Below are 18,397 nucleotides of genomic sequence, written 5' to 3' on the forward strand. Positions count from 1 at the left end.
AAATAATCTTGAAAAAAATCATTTAGTCAAATTAAAACAATCGTGTGCCAAATTTTGAAAGAAAAAAAATCGTTTAGATTTGACTACCAAAATCTAAACGATGATGTAACCAAATTTAAACGATATTTATATTTGGTTATCCAAATATAAACGACCAAATCTAAATGATCGTGTATGAAACAATAGTTAAATCTAAACGATCGTGTACCAAATATATTACTCACGTTGTTGACAGCGTGGTTGATGAGACATTTTTTGTCTTTTCGATCGTAGGCCTATGACCTTCTTCTATTTTCAAAATTGTTCTATATGTAAATATTTTGTCGTTTTGTTATATTTTTTAAAAATTTTCTTTTACAGATAGTTTAAATATTTTGTTATTTTTTAAGATGTCCATACTTTTTACTTTATTATTATATAAAAAGAACTCAATTGAACCGATCTAAAGAAATTTGAGATTAAATTGAAAATAAAAATGTAACAATCATAAAGACATTACACAATAAAATCATACAAATCTTGAACAAACTAAGACTCAAACCTATCAAAAGAATGTATAAAGTTAATATTTAAGTCATTAGAAAATGTTTATATATATTAAACAATATTTCACTTAAACTATTTAAAATTAGCAAACAGATGTTTATCAAAATACTAGTATATTAAAAAGAATAAGCTTATTATTTAACCTTAAGATACACCATATATATTAATCTAGAAAAGAACTAGAAACAAGCAAGTTTAAAATAATAGGTCTCTTCAAAGAAAAATAATCGATGTCAATGAAAATATCGATCTCTTAATTTTATCGAAATATTGATAAAATGTTGATCTCATGATATTTCAAAAAAAATTATAAAAAATAAAAAAGTTAATTTATTAATAAAAATTTCGTGTGATTTTCTTTTAAAATTAACGTGTTTATTATTATTTATATTATACGTACATTAGTAACATTTTGTTGTTTATTTTTTATGCTCAATTATTTTTTCTACGATAAAGTGGAAATATCGACCCACCAATTGTGAATATTGAAACGATAGAAATGTGAAAACATTGATGAAAATACCGACATGTTGACAAAAATTTACTTCTATAGATCTAAAGAGGGTTTTAAAGTAACACATATGATACACCGTACATTCAAGAAACAAACTTAAAAACCTCTTCAACTCCCTCACGTAAAGGAACGAGGAACTACCAAAAGAAAAAAAGTAGGTCCATTCAAGTTCTATTACAAAAAGAAAACCTCAAAACATTCGAACCGAGTAAAAACTTGTTGTTAGTACTTTTAACTTATAGGATGAATACAATGATTTTGTAAGGCTAGCAAACGGCGATTAAATTAGTAAGAATAAGTAACCACGATAGATGGTTGGCTCTTTTCTTATTATATAACTACAAAACAAGGAAGGTAGGCCACATAAATGATTTACAATTAAACACTTTTTAATTTAACCAAATTATTTGTATAAAAAGTACTCAAATTTCTCCATAATTTACAATAAACCACAAATAATCAATCCAAACCATTTTTTCTCACTTTTAATAGTAAGGGGTATTTTTAAATTAAAGCGTTGGGAATGGAAAGAGAAGTGGGCAAATTAAAGCCCCAGCGAAAAGGGCGAAACTGCGGCTTTGGGTTGGTCTGCTCCTCTCGCTACGCTCCCAAACTCAGAATGCTCTTTACTCACAAACCCACCAACCCACGCCTCCATTTGCTTACCTCCTTATATATTCTACTCTTTCTTTTTTTTTTTTTTTTCCCTTCTTTTTTCTCATTTATTTTTTATTTTTATTTTTTTCTCATTTATTTATTAATTAATGCCTTTACATCACAGTGATTCTGCAACAATTGGAACAAAATTCTTAATCCTTTTCATAATACAAAAATCTTGAATTTTACTTTTTAAATTGACGGTAATTTGTGTTATATGCGATAATTTTAATTTTAAATAGTTAATTACAAAACGTAGTAATTCAATTTAAAATCTTGAAAGATATGAAACAAAATGGTGGAAAGACTATCCACATAATTATCTCCAATTTTTTTAAGGAAAACTTGCTGTAAATTATAAAAGCTTAATTGATGAATAAATAAATAAATAAATTTGTGATACTTAAATAAATAGTAATGTTCTATGTGTACAGTAGAACTGCTCTTTAGAAGTTTAAACCAATGATTTTAGAAGTGACAATAAACATGAGAACAGTCCAGTACATCATACTAAAATCAGTAACAAAAAGAGAAATATATTCTTATATTTTTCCAAAAAAGAAAAATTGTCTTGTTTATCTAATGCATTTCCTTGAAACAAAACCAAAAATAGAAATCACTTTCCCATGCACCTACTTAATTTAAGTGTAAATTATATTGTTAATGATCTGATTTGATGAAGTAAATAAGTATGAATAATAATAGATGTTAATATCAAAGGAGGGGCCCCCAAAAGACAAAAGGACGAAAATGCACAAATCAACCCAAGATTTAAACCCATCTATTTGTATAGGTGGCTAAAGGTTAATGTTGAAACCCAGTTTGGTTGGATAGCCTTCCTGAAAATGACTTTCAATAATGAATGAACATAATCACACAGTTTTGCTGCCACCCACTTGTTATTGGTCCCTTCTTTTTCCCCTTCTCACCACTTATCTTCCACACACAATCACTCACTTTCACTCTCATCTTCAGTGGTAACATCCTCATTCCCTCCACCCCCTTCATTATTGACCTGTTGTATTATTAATACCCATTTTTTTCGGCCTTCTCGACTATTCTTATAACGACATTTTGTTGTCAAGGTAGGATGTACATCCTAAAAGATTGGTCGTGGTGAGAATAACTTAATTCACCGATGCTGCTGCCATGGTGTGCTTGTTCGAATCTCCTGGTTCTGGTTCCAACCAATTGCCTCTAAACACTTCTCTTTCTCCATGCATCTTACTTATCTAAGGCTAGTAATCTACAAATCATGGTGACCCCCTCCAAAAGAGAAGTCAAGTTGGTGTCTATTTTAGTATGAGTTATAGTAGTTTGGTAGGAAATGGTTAATACAGTAACAAGAAGGCTTTCAAATAGCGGTAAATATGGGTTAGCCTACCCCACCAACTTCAAGTTGGAGGACCAAACAACATCACGAAGAGAAAAGTTAAATCATGTTCGTTTAGTAGAAAAGAAAACAGAGGAATTATTGGTAAACAAAACCGTGTTTTAAGAAAAGCAATATACACATTCAGAAACTAAACTGTAATCTACAGGACAAAACAGGAACGATTAAAATAAACATTGATAGATTTATTCTAAGATACTATACTTACCATATATATATATATATATATATATACACATTCACTACTAAGTTCGTTTCTAGTGATTTACATTTGGAACAACTTACTTCCTAATATGCAGACTCTAAGCAACTGAGTTTCATAGAGGAAGAAGAAGTTCCAGTTATTAGTGAACCAAGCGTTTAAAGAGTGCTAAGGTATTGTATCTAGCTATTCTATATTATTATCTTAGCTATGTGCAGGGAGGTTGAAAGTTTAGAGCAGGTTAAGAACCGAATTACGCATCCTCCTTGTGAATCTCGTCCCTTTCCCTGCGCATTCGAGCTCCCCACGACATGTTTGCTTTTGAATCTCTGTTCATGCTTCTTCTCTTCAATCCTGATAGCTGATCCTGCCAACGGTTCCTCCACCCACTTTTTTCTTCCATTTCCTGAGAAATGGAAGGCAAAGAAGATAAGTTCACATTTAATATAGGAAATATGGCAGATATTGCCATACGAGTTACATGCAGGACTCACAATTTGGTCCAGATTATGCATGTTTTAATGCCCATAAGACATCTAAAGATTAGATTTAATTTTCATAAATGGATGGTGAAATGAAGAAGAAAAGGCCATGAAATGTCGATTTCCCCATGTTGGAAAGAATTTAAGAGGCATGCAGCAATCTTAAGAAAGTGAGAAAGAAGAAGAATTAGAAGAGCCACAAATTATGATTAATCTATTTAAAAAAAAAAATCTCAAAAGTATTTGTACATCGAAAATCGAACTTTTTAGTTAGTAACTTCTGTTCAATTGAAGGTAGCAAAAGGAGATAAAACAAATAAAAGGATTTTTGCAGCTCAATTCCTCCGCCGATTCATGCAGAAGCAGAATGCGTAGGTAAATGAGGAATGCACAGAAGTAATTAAAAAAAATGAAAATCAAGATTGGATGATTGAGAAATCCAGGTTGAATAAACGAATAGGTCAGAGAAATTAACAAGAATTGAGAATCAGGAGGCGAAATTGTTCAAAACAGGTAAGAAAGCAATTCAATAAAACAAAATAAATTGCAATAAATATCCTAATCGATTCCGCAACCAATTTTGAGCTAAGAAACGCACCTCATGGTCGTAGCAGCGTTTTCGAGAAGAGAAAGCAAATTGAAGACCTCTGGCCAAGTCTCTATCATACAAAGCTCTCATGTTAGGATCGGACAACGTCTCATACGCCTCCTGAAGCTTGATGAACTTCCTAGTATACTCCTCGATCCGGCCCGGGGGTGAAACGTCCGGATGATATTTGAGAGCCATCTGCTTGTAGGCCTGCTTAATCTCCAGCATCGATCCGGACTCCGGTACTCCTAAAAGCTCATAGAAGCTCACCTCAACGGCGTCGGAGACTACCGCATCGTTTATGAAAGCGGCCTTTACTCTGACGCAAGCAGAAGGAGGTCGTGGCGATTTAAGGAAGGAAACCTGCGAATTTGAGGCTCTTCTTGGAGAGAAAATCGGAGGCGTCGCCGGAAAATAGCAACGTGAATCGGTGCCTGATAAAGCCAAGCCGCAGCTACGCATGTTTTCGGTGATTTCTCCTTACGATTACAAGGATGTAAGCTTGGTGTATTAAACCTTCTATTCGCAGCTTGGTGTTTCAATTCACTCTGTTCTTGTTTTATACGCAGAATTTTTCTTGTCACTTGGCGGTGTAATCTGATGAGTTAGGATTGTTGGCGTTGAGAGAACTCTTTTCTATGAACAAAAATATAATAATAACGATGATTGATAATAAGTTATGAGAATTTCTTGTTTGAATCGGTTTCGCCGTTTAGGTTTAAATGCCTACTTCATCTGAGTTATACAAATATATATATATATATATATATATATATATATATATATATACCATCTTGGTCCTGCAATAAATAGATAGACTTTGGTAAATATATCATTCAAATCTACTTTTATTCTATCTTCTTTTTCTTTCTTACAGCTCTTATTCTAGATTATCAAGATCATTTAAATATTACTTTGATATGATCCAAACGACTGCTTACCTAATCAACACAATCATTTAGATTTGAAGCCATTGTTTCATCGTTTAAAAAGAACTACGTGATCGTGTGGATATAATTTAAACGATCGTTTACCTAATCAACATGATCACTTAGTATGGTCAACACGATCGTTTAGATTTGAAGCCATTTTCCATTGTTTAAGAAGACCTACATGATCGTGTACGATACGATCTAAAAGATTCGAAGCATTTTTTCCATCGTTGAAAAGAACTATACTATCGTGTTGATACTATCTAAACAATCGATGGAAGGATTTTCCAAACCGGCCCTTCCTTTGACAGCACTCACAAAGATATCGATGAAATTTGAGAGGTCACATGACTGTAAGAAGAGTTTCCAGGAGTTAAAATGAAGACTTACAGCACCTATTATAGCGTTGCCTACACTTGAGAAGAAATACGAGGTCTTTTGTGACGATTTGCACCAAGGCCTAGGATGCGTTTTGATGCAAGAAGGGAAAGTAATAGTCTACACATCTAGACAACTGAAATTGCACGAACACAATTACCCCACACATGACTTACAATTGGCAATTATTGTTCATATGTCGAAAATTTGGCGACACTATCTAATGGGAGAAAAGTGTAGCATTTTCACGGATCACAACAGTCTAAAGTATATCTTTGATCAAAAGGAATTAAACTTAAGACAGTGATGTTGGATGGAACTCATTAAAGATTATGACTGCACCATCACATACCACCTTGGGAAAGTCAACAACATAGTCGATGTGTTGAGTAGAAAGAGCCCCAACCCAAGAAGTGGAGGGAGAATAGCCCTACAAAAAGAATTAACAGGCTTAAAGGCAGTTTTAAGTGCAAGAACATCTAGGAACTTGATGGCACGCTTTTCAGGTGAAACCCACACTTGAACAAAAAATTGTTAGATCATAATCTGAAGACCCTGAGTTAAGAAAGTTAGTCGAGGAAGTGAGATACGAAAGGTGGATCAGATTACGTTTTCACAAAGATGGCACATTGTTAAAAAACAAGAGGCTATGCGTCCTACAAAATAAGGTGTTGAGGTATAGTATTTAAGCGGAAGCTCATAGTTCGACCTATGCAATGCACCTCGAAAGTACTAAGATGTACAGGACTTTGAAAGCCTATTATTGGTGGCTAGGCATGAGGTGAGAGATAGTCGAGTTTGTAGTCAAATGTTTGATTTGTTAACAAGTCAAACCTCAACGACAAAAGACTAGTGGGTTGTTATATCCTTTACCAAGCCCCAAATGGAAATGGGAACATATAACCATGAACTTCTTGTTCAGATTGCCCAGAATGTCAAATGGCTGCAACGAGATTTAGGTAATTGTAGATAGATTCACTAAGACGGCACGCTTCATCCTTATTAGCAATCCCTTCCATTAGACAAATTGGCTAAGTAATATATTGACAAAATTGTAAGTCAATACAAGACCCTAGTGTCTATAGTCTCAAACCGAGATTCATGATTTACTTTCAAGTTTTGGCCAAAATTGCAAAACGTGTTAGGAACTAAGTTACGTTTCAGCATCGTGTTCCATCTAGAAATGGATGGTCAATCTGAAAGAACCATTCAGACATTGGAAGACAAGTTGAGAGCCTACATTCTACAATTCAAAAGAAGTTGGGACAATCATTTTTCTTTGATTGAATTTTCCTATAACAACAATTATCATTTCAACATTGGAATGGCTTCTGAGGCATTATATAAAAGGCGTTGTAGAATGTCAGCTTGCTAGGAAGAAGTTATCGAGAGAAGATTATACGGACTAGAGTTAGTCTAGGCGACGACGGAGAGCATAAGAGTAATTAAGGAAAATTTTGAAGACTGCCCGCAATAGACAAAAGTGTTACGCAGACAACTGTCACAAAGCATTGGAATTTGAGATGGGAAACAAAATTTTCTTGAAACTATCACCATGAAAAGAAGTAATCAGATTTAGGAGGAAGGGAAAGCTAAGCCCATGATACATTGGACCCTGTGAGGTTCTAAAATGTGTAGAGCCAATGGCCTATAAGTTAAGGTTGCCTGCAGAGCTGTCTAGAATCCATAATGTCTTTTATGTTTTCATGCTGAGGAAGTACGTGCCAGATTCCTCACATATCCTCAAAGACTAACCTTTAGAAGTATAAGAAAACTTGACTTGCAAAGAGAGACCTCTACGCGTCTTAGATAGAAAAGAGCAAGTACTGAGGACGAAGGTGATTCTCATGGTTAAGATTGTATGGAACAATTATGGCATTGAGGAAGCCACTTGGAAACATGAAGGATTGATGAAGGCTAAGTATCGACAACTATTTTCATTAGATTGCTGAATTTTAGGGACGAAATTTCAATAAGAAGGTAGTAGTTGTTAAACCTCGATCACATACCGCTAATGCGACGAAGGCCCTACGGTAAGGATACTGTGTGAAGGAAATTATGGTGGAAGAGTTCTTTTAGCGAAGGGATTAGACGATGAAAGCCTCTACGCGAAGAGAATCACACGAGGAGCAATTGGGCAAGTTGAGTTGCTGCATCTCGGAACAGTGATGTGACCCTAATGTTAGTAAGTCGGTAATTGATTAGACTCTGCCACCCTATATGGATTCAAAACAAGGGTTAACAGAAACACATGGCATTTTGAGATTGGACAATTTCTCGTTGCAAGCAAGGGTAATCGTTCCATAATGGGAAAACTCACTAGAGAGATCTATAAATTAGGGAATCCATGTCATTTTGAAGTTGCATTTACCTTGAATTTGTTAAGAAATAACCGAGGGGTGTATCCAACAAGGATTCAAGTCGAGGAACTAACTCATTTTCAGTCAGGATTCTGAAGAGTGAAAAGGAGACTCTTGATCGAGGAAGTTAGGCTAAGGAGCTAGCTGACTGACTGTGAGTAGTTCTCCTTACAAATGTTTTTCAAAAAGAAAAGAATTTCTAAAAGATATTAGAACCCTTAACACTATTTCTATAGAAACCATGATGACGTGAATTTCCTTTTATTATCAAATTTTCGAAATATGTGTGACATACAAAGGAATAGAAAATCTCAGATGAGATAATAAACTACTCATGTAGTATAAATGGTGAACTTCCAAAAGAAAGAAATGTTTGAAAACCATTTCCTCTTAATCTTATATGGTAAATGTGTTGTAACATGTGACTTGTGACGTATATTATTTATGAGGTTAGTATTATTTGGAATACTAAAAATGCTTTGAGCTATTAAATAGCTAATGAGAATATCTTTGTACCCTATGTGAGTAATGCTCTATTCTTGCTGTGTGATCATAAAATGTCCAATTCATGTTGTGTGACTTTTGAATATGTTAGGTTTTATGTCCTAAAACTTGTAAATAGTAAATATAATCTATTGACAAGTTATTAATAAAGTGTTATTATTATAATGTCAATAAGTGTTATTTATTATATTATTACTTTTGTCTTAATAACTTAAATCTAATAAACTAACATCCTTAGTTGTTTAATGAGTTTTGAATAGTATGTAAAAACATATAGGGATCAAAACATATAGGGATCAATGTTTGAGATACAGCTGAAAGGGTCCATAGTATAGGGATAAGATTGGGTATCTTATTCTTGTAACAATATGGATACGACTCAATTTGTATTTGATATAAACATAATGATTCAACACGTTCGTGTAAATTTTTGGGTTTATTGGGTTTCTTTTTCACTAACAAAATCGAAAAAAAATAAAATTGGACTGACTAGAAAAATAACAAATCTACAGATTTATTTTGGATAAATGATAATAATTAATTAAATTTTTTGATATAACAAAATCGTAAAATTGGAAAAAAGGCGGCTGAAAAAATGTCTTAAATGTCTCTATCCTAGTAAAAATACTTACATCTCAAATACAATTGTTCCAAAACCCAAAATACCCCATAATTGAATCTCCCCAACCCAATTATTTTAGTTCTCCCCTATTTTACCCTACCAAAACAATCAAAGCATTTAAAAGCCATCATATCCTCCATTTCTCCCAAACTCGTTCATCTTCTTCATGTCCATTGAAGCCAATTTCAAAACCTTCCTTTGTTCGTCTTCTTCATCTCCATTGACGTAAATTACCCTCAAAAGAGCAACAGTCGTTCACAAAAAATCCTTCAACCGAAAGAAAGACCTTCACCTTCAATCTCTTCAGAAACAAAGTTTGTTTTGTTTCTTCTTTCATTCAAATTCAATTCCTACAACTTAGTTAAAATGATGATTAATAAAACATGGCCAATTACCTTGACGACATCCTCAATCCTTGTCGATTTTGACATGCAAAGGTGATAGATTGAAGGACAAAAAAAAGTTTATTTTGATAGACAAATGCAAATGGTCATTCACCACCATGAATTGGTTACGGTAGTATTTAGATTTTCTCCTCTAAAAAAATATCAATATACTTAAAAAAATTTAAAAAGCCAAAAAAGACATTTTTAATAAAAATTCAAATTAAAATCTCAATTTTTTTAAAAACAACAAATTCAAATCCTAACAACTTCAATTGAATAACAAATCAAATTATTAATAAATAAATAAATAATTTGATGATATAAATTATTAATAAATAGATAATAAATTACGATTTGATTAAGAAAAATCTCAAATTAAAAAAGTATATCAAATTTCAAATCTCAACAATTTCAATTGAATATTAAATAATTTTAAAATTTATAAAATAATTTTTTTCCATATTAGAAATTCAATAACATATATTTTTTCTTAAATATGCTATTACTTTACATTTAAAAAACACACACATACTCATTTAACAAAAAAAAAAAATCCTTATCATCTAAAAATTATACCACGTGTAAATTGGTTTACAAATCTACAAAAGTGAAAGTTTGAGTATATTCAAACTTTAAAGAATTTAATAAAACTTAACCATTTAAAAAATAAAAAATATGAATACAAAATAGATTGTATTTACCACAAAAATAGAATTTTTAAAAATAAAAAGTAATAAAAAAATATAAATAGTTGTAATCAGTACATAAATTAAGAAATTTAGTATAAAATTAATTTTAAATTGTTATTAAAATAGATATTATGTATTATTTAATAATAATTATCGATATCGTTAATAAAATCTAACAAACTTTATAAACATATTTGGGAAACTTTCGTAAATTTAACAAAATACCAAACTATTTATGACGTTAGCAATTTTTTAAATATTCCAAGTTTGCTCTCCATCTTTCTTCTCTTATTAAATGATCAAATCGTCTTCTCCATGCGATTTCTTTCATCTTTCTCCTACGATTTCTTTCATCGTCTTTCTTCTCTCTTTTTTTTTTCTGCGATTTCTTTCTATCATCTTTTTTATTTTTCAATTCTTTATTTATATCATTTAATCTGTCTTCCTTATTTTCCTCTTCTTTTTTCGATTTATTTCTATCGTCTTTCTACTTTTCCTGTGTTATATTTATTCTTAAATATAATATTATCATTAATGTGGCCCAATTGCATTATTTATTATTTATTCTTTTTGGGCTTATTATTTTATTAGGTTAAAAGATAATGCCCTAATTTAACCCCATGATGGGTGGTGTCTATAAATAGAACCTTAAGGATTGGTCCTCTCACTGCCTCATTAACTAGTTTATTCTTTCCATCAAGAAACTTAAATTAAGTCTAAAGGAAGACAAGTGAGAGAAACACAATTCCTCATGAAAATTATTCATGGATCAAGGTATGTTGTTTTTTAACTATTTTAATTTGTAAAGTTATCTAATTCAAAGATCTTGACATTTATCGTTATATACAATGTTAGGGTTTATTGTATATTCATGAAACTAAAGTTTATATGTGGTATCAGAGCCTTGATTGAGAACTTGTAATTTTACATGGATGATTAATGATTTGTTTTAATGTTTCCGCTGCATGTTTTTCTTTTAAATTTAAATCAAGATTCTTCGATTATTGATTATCATTTGAATTAAAGATTCTTTGATTAAAGATTATGAATTTGAAAATTTGTTTTTATGGAAAGCCGGAAGAAGAAAAGAAAATTATAAAAGTTTTTTAAATTCACCGTTTTTTCTTCAAGGGATTAATTCATCCACTGCCGGCAACCTCCTTTTCCTTTGATAAAATTCATTGAGCCACTTATTAATGATTAAAGTGTTACGAAGATTTGATATTTTTAAAGATTGAAGATATTGATTTTGATATAAATTTCAATTATCTATTTGAAATACTACGAATTAAGTTAATATTCTAATCCTTGATTAAAGGAATTAAAATCTAATAAAGATTTACGATATTGTCCAAAATCTAATTCATCATAAATCTAATTAAATTTTAGATTTTAATGATTTTCGAAATATTACATATATTTAGTTTATGTTGAAATTGATAATCATGTGTTAATTATATTTTATGTGTTATGTTTAAGGTATCCATTTATCTCTAAAATTTAAATTATACAATTAAATTTTTGGAGAATAATGTATGAATGTATGAATTTTTTACGAAATTCATGTATCTAACCGTAAATTATGAAGTAAATCACTTGGAATTATGTTGTTCAATATCTATATATTAGGAATCATTTGTTAGTCACCAAAGTGACCAGATTAGTAAGTTTTATAGATATTCTATTAATAGTGTTTTGCAAATTAAGAAAATAATTATTTGTGATTATTTTAATATGATATCTATATTATGAATAATTTGTTAGTCACCAAAGTGGCCAAATTAGTAAGTTCAATAGATATCAAATTGAGGTTAAACTCAATTACTCATATTTATGTATTGATGATGAATTATTTTATATTATGAAAAATAAAGATATTATTATGAGTATTTTGATTTTCATTATTATAAAACTTTTAAATTGGCCAAAGGTAATTAGTAGTTTTATAATTTTGAATCTTATTATGGTTAATTGGAATTGTTTTATCATGATGCCTATGTTATGAACAATTTGTTAGTCACCAAAGTGGCCAAATTGATAGATCTTTAGACATCAAATTAAGATTGATTCAATTACTCATGTCTATTTGATGCTAATGAATGAGATAATATTATGAAACATTAATGATTTGTCATGAGTATATTGATTTTCGTTATTATATAACATTTAATTTGCCCAAAGGTAATTAGCAGTTTTATAATTTTGAAGCTTATTGTGGTTAATTGAGATGTTTGGTTAGATATTGTTAGTATATCCAAATATAACTAATGTATCTAATTTGAGCATTTAAATTACCAATTATATGAAACTAAATCTAGCATCAGTTAAGTGTAAATGTTGTACATTGTTGGCCCTTCCAAAGAAGAACTTCAATGTATAAATTAATGGTTATTTAATATTATCTGAACATATGTCAATATCTTTAAGTTTATTTCTCAAAGCAATAATGTATAAGCATATTTATTTTGTAATTGCAGCATCTGCTCCTGTTTCTCTTTATTCGCATGCTACATCTATAATAAAATTTAATGGACTCAATTTCTCTGATTGGTGCGAACAAATCCGATTCCATCTTGAAGTTTTGGATCTTGATTTAGCACTTTTAAATGAGAAACCTGCTAGCAGTGATGAGGATAGATCTTTCTATAAAGCTTGGGAAAGATCAAATAGATTGAGCTTAATGTTTATGCGAATGACTGTAGCAAACAATATTAAGTCCACAATTAAGAACACTGAAGATGCTCAGGAATTTATGAAATATGTGGAAAATGTTCTCAGTCAGAGTCGGCTGACAAGTCACTTGCTGGAACACTTATGAGTACTTTAACCAACCTCAAGTTTGATGGTTCTCGTACTATACATGAGCATATCCTTGAAATGACGAACTTGGCAGCAAGGTTAAAGACCATGGGAATGGAAGTTAATGAGAATTTTTTGGTAACGTTCATCCTGAATTCCTTACCTTCAGAGTATGGTCCATTTCACATGAACTATAACACTCTGAAAGATAAATGGAATGTGCATGAATTACAAAGTATGCTCATTCAAGAGGAAGCGAATTCACTCTGCCAATCTCATGGGTCATAAAGGAGCTGGAAAGAAACCTGGAAAAAAGAATGGCAAGGGCAATCGTGGACATTTAAAGGTAAAACAGTCATCTGCCCCAATCCACAAAAAGGGACAAATTAAGGATAAGTGTCGTTTTTGCAACAAACCTGGACACTATAAAAAAAATTGTCTAAAACGTAAGGCATGGTTCGAGAATAAAGGTAAGCATAATGCTTTAGTATGTTTCGAATCAAACTTAACTGAAGTTCCTTATAATACATGGTGGATTGATTCTGGTTGTACGATTCATGTTTCCAATACGATGCATGGATTCCTTACGACCCGAACCACAAACCCAAATGAGAGATTCATTTTTATGGGAAACAGAGTCAAAGTTTCAGTTGAAGCTGTGAGAACCTATTGTTTAACTTTAGATACTGGACATCATTTAGACCTTTTTGATACCTTTTATGTTCCTTCTATTTCTCGTAATTTGATTTCCTTGTCAAAACTTGATACTTCAGGTTATTACTTTAAATTTGGGAATGGATGTTTTAGTTTATTCAAACAGAACATTTTTATTGGTTCCGGTATTCTTTGTGATGGCTTATATAAATTAAAGCTTGATAATGTTTTTGCTGAGAGTTTGTTAACCTTGCATCATAATGTTGGTACTAAACGTGGTCAAACTAATGAATCGTCAGCTTACTTGTGGCATAAACGTTTAGATCACATATCCAAAGAAAGAATTAAAAGATTGATAAAGAATGAAATTCTTCCAGATTTGGATTTTACTGACCTTGGAATTAGTGTGGATTGTATTAAAGGAAAACAAACAAAACACACAGTTAATAAAGAAGCCACAAGAAGCTCACAACTCCTTGAAATTATACACACTGATATTTGTAGGTCTTTTGATGTTCGATCTTTTGGTGGAGAAAAGTATTTTATCACCTTTATTGAGGATTTCTCACGTTATGGTTATATCTATTTATTGCATGAGAAATCTCAAGCAATAGATGCCTTAAAAGTATTTATAAATGAAGTTGAAAGGCAATTAGATAGAAATGTGAAAATCTTAAGATCTGATAGAGGTGGTGAGTATTATGGAAAATATGACGAGAATGGACAATGCCCCGCTCCATTCGCTAAATTCCTAGAAAGCCATGGCAGATGTGCTCAATACACAATGCCAGGAACACCACAACAAAATGGTGTTGCAGAAATGTGAAATCGTACATTAATGAATATGGTTAGAAGCATGTTAATTAATTCATCTTTACCTGTTTCCTTGTGGATGTATGCATTAAGAACCGCTCAATATTTATTAAACAGGGTTCCTAGTAAGTCAGTTCCAAAGACACTTTTGAACTATGGACAGGAAGGAAACTTAGTTTAAGACACCTACATGTTTGGGTTGTCAAGCGGAAGTAAGAATTTATAATCCACATGAAAAGAAACTGGATTCAAGAAAAACCAGTGGTTTCTTCATTGGTTATTCAGAAAAATCAAAAAGGGTATAGATTTTATTATCCTAACCACAATACGAGAATAGTTGAAACTGAAAATGTAAGGTTCATTGAGAATGACATAATTAGTGGGAGTTTGGAACCACGAAAAATGGAAATTCAAAAAGTTAGGGTGGAAATTCCTTCATCTATAACTTCTTCTCAAGTTGTTGTTTCTGTAGTTGTTGACTCTGTTAACAATCCACAAGAACAACAAATTAGTGGTCAAACACCACATAATGATATCGTAACAAATGAACCTGTAACTGAAGGACCACAAGAAATAGAATTAAGAAGATCTGTAAGATCAAGAAGATCAGCTATTTCTGATGACTATTTGGTTTATTTAACATGAGTCAGAATTTGACTTAAGCATTGATAATGATCCGGTTTCGTTTTCACAAGTCATTAAAGGAGATAATTCTACCAAATGGTTAGATGCCATGAAAGAAGAGTTAAAATCTATGAATGATAATGAAGTCTGGAATCTTGTAGAATTGTCTAAAGAAAGTAAAAGAGTTGGGTGTAAATGGGTCTTTAAGACCAAACGTGACTCAAATGGCAATATTGAATGATACAAAGGCTAGACTTGTTGCCAAAGGTTATACTCAGAAAGATGGCATTGACTACGAAGAGACATTTTCTCCTGTCTCGAAAAAGGACTCATTAAGAATTATTATGGCTTTGGTAGCTCATTATGATTTAGAGCTTCATCAAATGGATGTGAAAACTGCCTTTCTAAATGGAAATTTAGATGAAGAAGTGTTCATGGATCAACCAGAAGGTTTTATGGTTGAAGGAAAGGAACATATGGTGTGTAAATTAAAGAGGTCAATATATGGACTCAAACAAGCTTCCAGACAGTGCTATCTTAAGTTTAATGATACCATCACATCTTTTGGTTTTAAAGAAAACATCGTTGATCGATGTATATACCTAAAGATAGTGGGAGTAAGTTTATAGTTCTTGTTCTATATGTTGATGACATCTTGCTTGCTACAAATGACTTTGGTTTATTATGTCAAACCAAAGAATTTCTTTCTAAAAACTTTGAAATGAAAGATATGGGTGAGGCATCCTATGTGATTAGAATTGAAATATTCCGTGACCGAGCACATGGATTGTTAGGATTGTCTCAAAAGGCCTATATTAATAAAGTTTTAAAGAAATTTAAGATGGACAAATGCTCTTCAAGTGTAGTTCCAATTCAGAAGGGAGATAAATTTAATCTCATGCAATGTCCAAAAAATGAATTGGAACGAAATCAAATGGAAACTATTCCTTATGCATCTATTGTTGGAAGCTTATTGTATGCACAAATTTGCACTAGACCAGACATCAGTTTTGCTGTGGGTATGCTAGGCAGGTATCAAAGTAATCCAGGAATGGATCATTGGAAAGCTGTAAAGAAAGTTTCAAGGTATCTGCAAGGAACAAAAGATTATATGCTTACTTACAAGAGATCTGATCATCTTGAAGTGATTGGATATTCATATTCAGATTTTTTTCGGATGTGTGGATACAAGAAAATCCACTTTTGGTTATTTGTTTCTGTTAGCTGAAGGAGCAATTTCATGGAAAAGTGCAAACAGTCTATTATCGCTGCATCCACTATGGAAGCTGAATTTGTAGCATGCTTTGAGGCTACAGTTCATGGTTTATGGCTGCAGAACTTTATCTCAGGACTTGAAATTGTCGATAGTATTGCCAAGCCGCTGAGAATTTATTGTGATAATTCTGCAGCAGTTTTCTTCTCAAAAAACGACAAGTATTCTAAAGGTGCTAAACATATGGAATTAAAATACTTTGTCGTTAAAGAAAAAGTCCAGAAATAGAGGGTGTCAATTGAACACATTAGCACTAAACTTACGATTGCGGATCCACTGACTAAAGGATTGCCACCAAAAACGTTCAATGATCACGTTGAACAAATGGGCATCAGTAGATATCATCATTGAGATCAAGATTATGTTATTTGACACTTTGAGCTCATTTATTTATTGTTTCTAATTTTATCTTATGGTTCTGTTCTTATGATTAGTATATACATACAAGAATTATGTAAACCAAACAGGACATCGTCTTTGATAAAGACACTTATTGTTGGACCATTATTGATTATCTTTATTATAGATCATGTTAATAGAAGAACTATTTCAGTAATTCATGGAAGGGAGTATGTTAATGCAATGATGTATGACCGCCATGATCCTTTAGTAGTTTCTTTGACTTGACACGATATGTTATGAAGTTTAATTTTGCGCATTATGTCTATGAATGTATATGGTAAATAATGTCAATGGGCCAAGTGGGAGAATGTTAGATTTATTCTTAACTATAATATTATCATTAATGTGACCAAATTGCATTATTTATTATTTATTCTTTTTGGGCTTATTATTTTATTAGGCCATTAGGTTAAAAGATAATGCCCTAATTTAACCCCACGATGGATGGTGTCTATAAATAGAACCTTAGGGATTGGTCTTCTCACTGCCTCATTAACTAGTTTATTCTTCCCATCAAGAAACTTAAATTAAGTCTAAAGGAAGACAAGTGAGAGAAACACAATTCCTCAAGAAGATTATTCATGGATCAAGGTATGTTGTTCTTTAACTAATTTTAATTTGTAAAGTTATCTAGTTCAAAGATCTTAGCATTTTATAGTTATATACAATGTTAAGGCTTATTGTATAATCATGAAACTAAAGTTTACATCCTCTACTTTTTTTTTAATTTCTTTCCATTGTCTTTTTCTTTTTTTTTTTTTTATGTCGTTTCATTTGGTTAACAAAATCTAAATGAGTGTGTACAAAAAAATACATTTCTTGAAAAAATCATTTAGATTGGAGTAGCCAAATGGAAACGATCAGTGTAAAAAAGTAAACGATCGTGTAAAAAGAATCTTGAAAAAAATCATTTAAATTGGAGCCAAATGTAAATGATTGTTTAAAAAAAGTAAACGATCATATGAAAAAAATATCGTGTATAAAGAATCTAAAAAAAATTATTTGGATTAGAGTAGCCAAATGTAAAAAACATAAATTATCAAATCTAAAAAATAGTGTACCAAATATTATCGATTAGAGAAATCTAATACCAAAGTTTGAAAAAAAAAATTTGAGTCCCAAATCTAATAACCAAATCTATAAAAAAAATCATTTTGGATTCGAGTAGCCAAATGTAAACAAGTAAACGTTTCGATTGTAAACAAGTAAACGTTTCGATTGTAAACAAGTAAAAAAAAAAAGAATTTCTGTTGTAAACAAGTAAACGTGTAAAAAAAATTTCTGTAAACGATTGTGGAACAAAAGAATTAAAAAAATAGTGTACCAAATTTTTTTTTAAAAAATTATTTAGATTACCCAAATCTAAATGATAACGATCCTGTAACAAAATTAAACGAAAAGATAATTTGACATATCTAAACGATCGCCTACCAAACAATAACCAAATGCCGTATTTGGGTTTTTACACGGTGAGTCTTTAGTTTTTTTTTTTTTTTTTTTTTTTTTTTTTTTTTTTATTTCAGAATTATTCTATGTAAATATTTTGCCGTTTTTTTTTTTGAAAAGACCCCAATATAT

The 18,397-nt window shown here is 31.3% G+C and overlaps 1 protein-coding gene across 1 annotated transcript; it reads right to left on the reverse strand.

Annotated features, from left to right (window-relative positions):
* Positions 1 to 3,274: 3,274 nt before the first annotated feature.
* On the reverse strand, positions 3,275 to 5,134 carry LOC103496947 (chaperone protein dnaJ 20, chloroplastic-like). The gene is made up of 2 exons (XM_008458995.3): positions 4,393 to 5,134; positions 3,275 to 3,718 (listed from the first exon to the last, which is right to left on the reverse strand). Exons 1-2 carry the CDS (start codon positions 4,843 to 4,845, stop codon positions 3,566 to 3,568), a joined length of 606 nt encoding a protein of 201 aa, XP_008457217.2. The 5' UTR covers positions 4,846 to 5,134; the 3' UTR covers positions 3,275 to 3,565.
* Between the last annotated feature and the right edge of the window lie 13,263 nt (positions 5,135 to 18,397).

The sequence above is a fragment of the Cucumis melo genome, chromosome 5 (assembly GCF_025177605.1).
Source record: "Cucumis melo cultivar AY chromosome 5, USDA_Cmelo_AY_1.0, whole genome shotgun sequence".
In the NCBI taxonomy this organism is placed as follows: Eukaryota; Viridiplantae; Streptophyta; class Magnoliopsida; order Cucurbitales; family Cucurbitaceae; genus Cucumis; species Cucumis melo.

Coding starts and splice junctions, on each gene's coding strand:
- LOC103496947 (XM_008458995.3), bottom strand. CDS start 4,845: ATGCGTAGCTGCGGCTTGGCTTTATCAGGCACCGATTCACGTTGCTAT. Junction 3,719..4,392: donor AACGCTGCTACGACCATGAG/GTGCGTTTCTTA, acceptor TCCATTTCTCAG/GAAATGGAAGAAAAAAGTGG.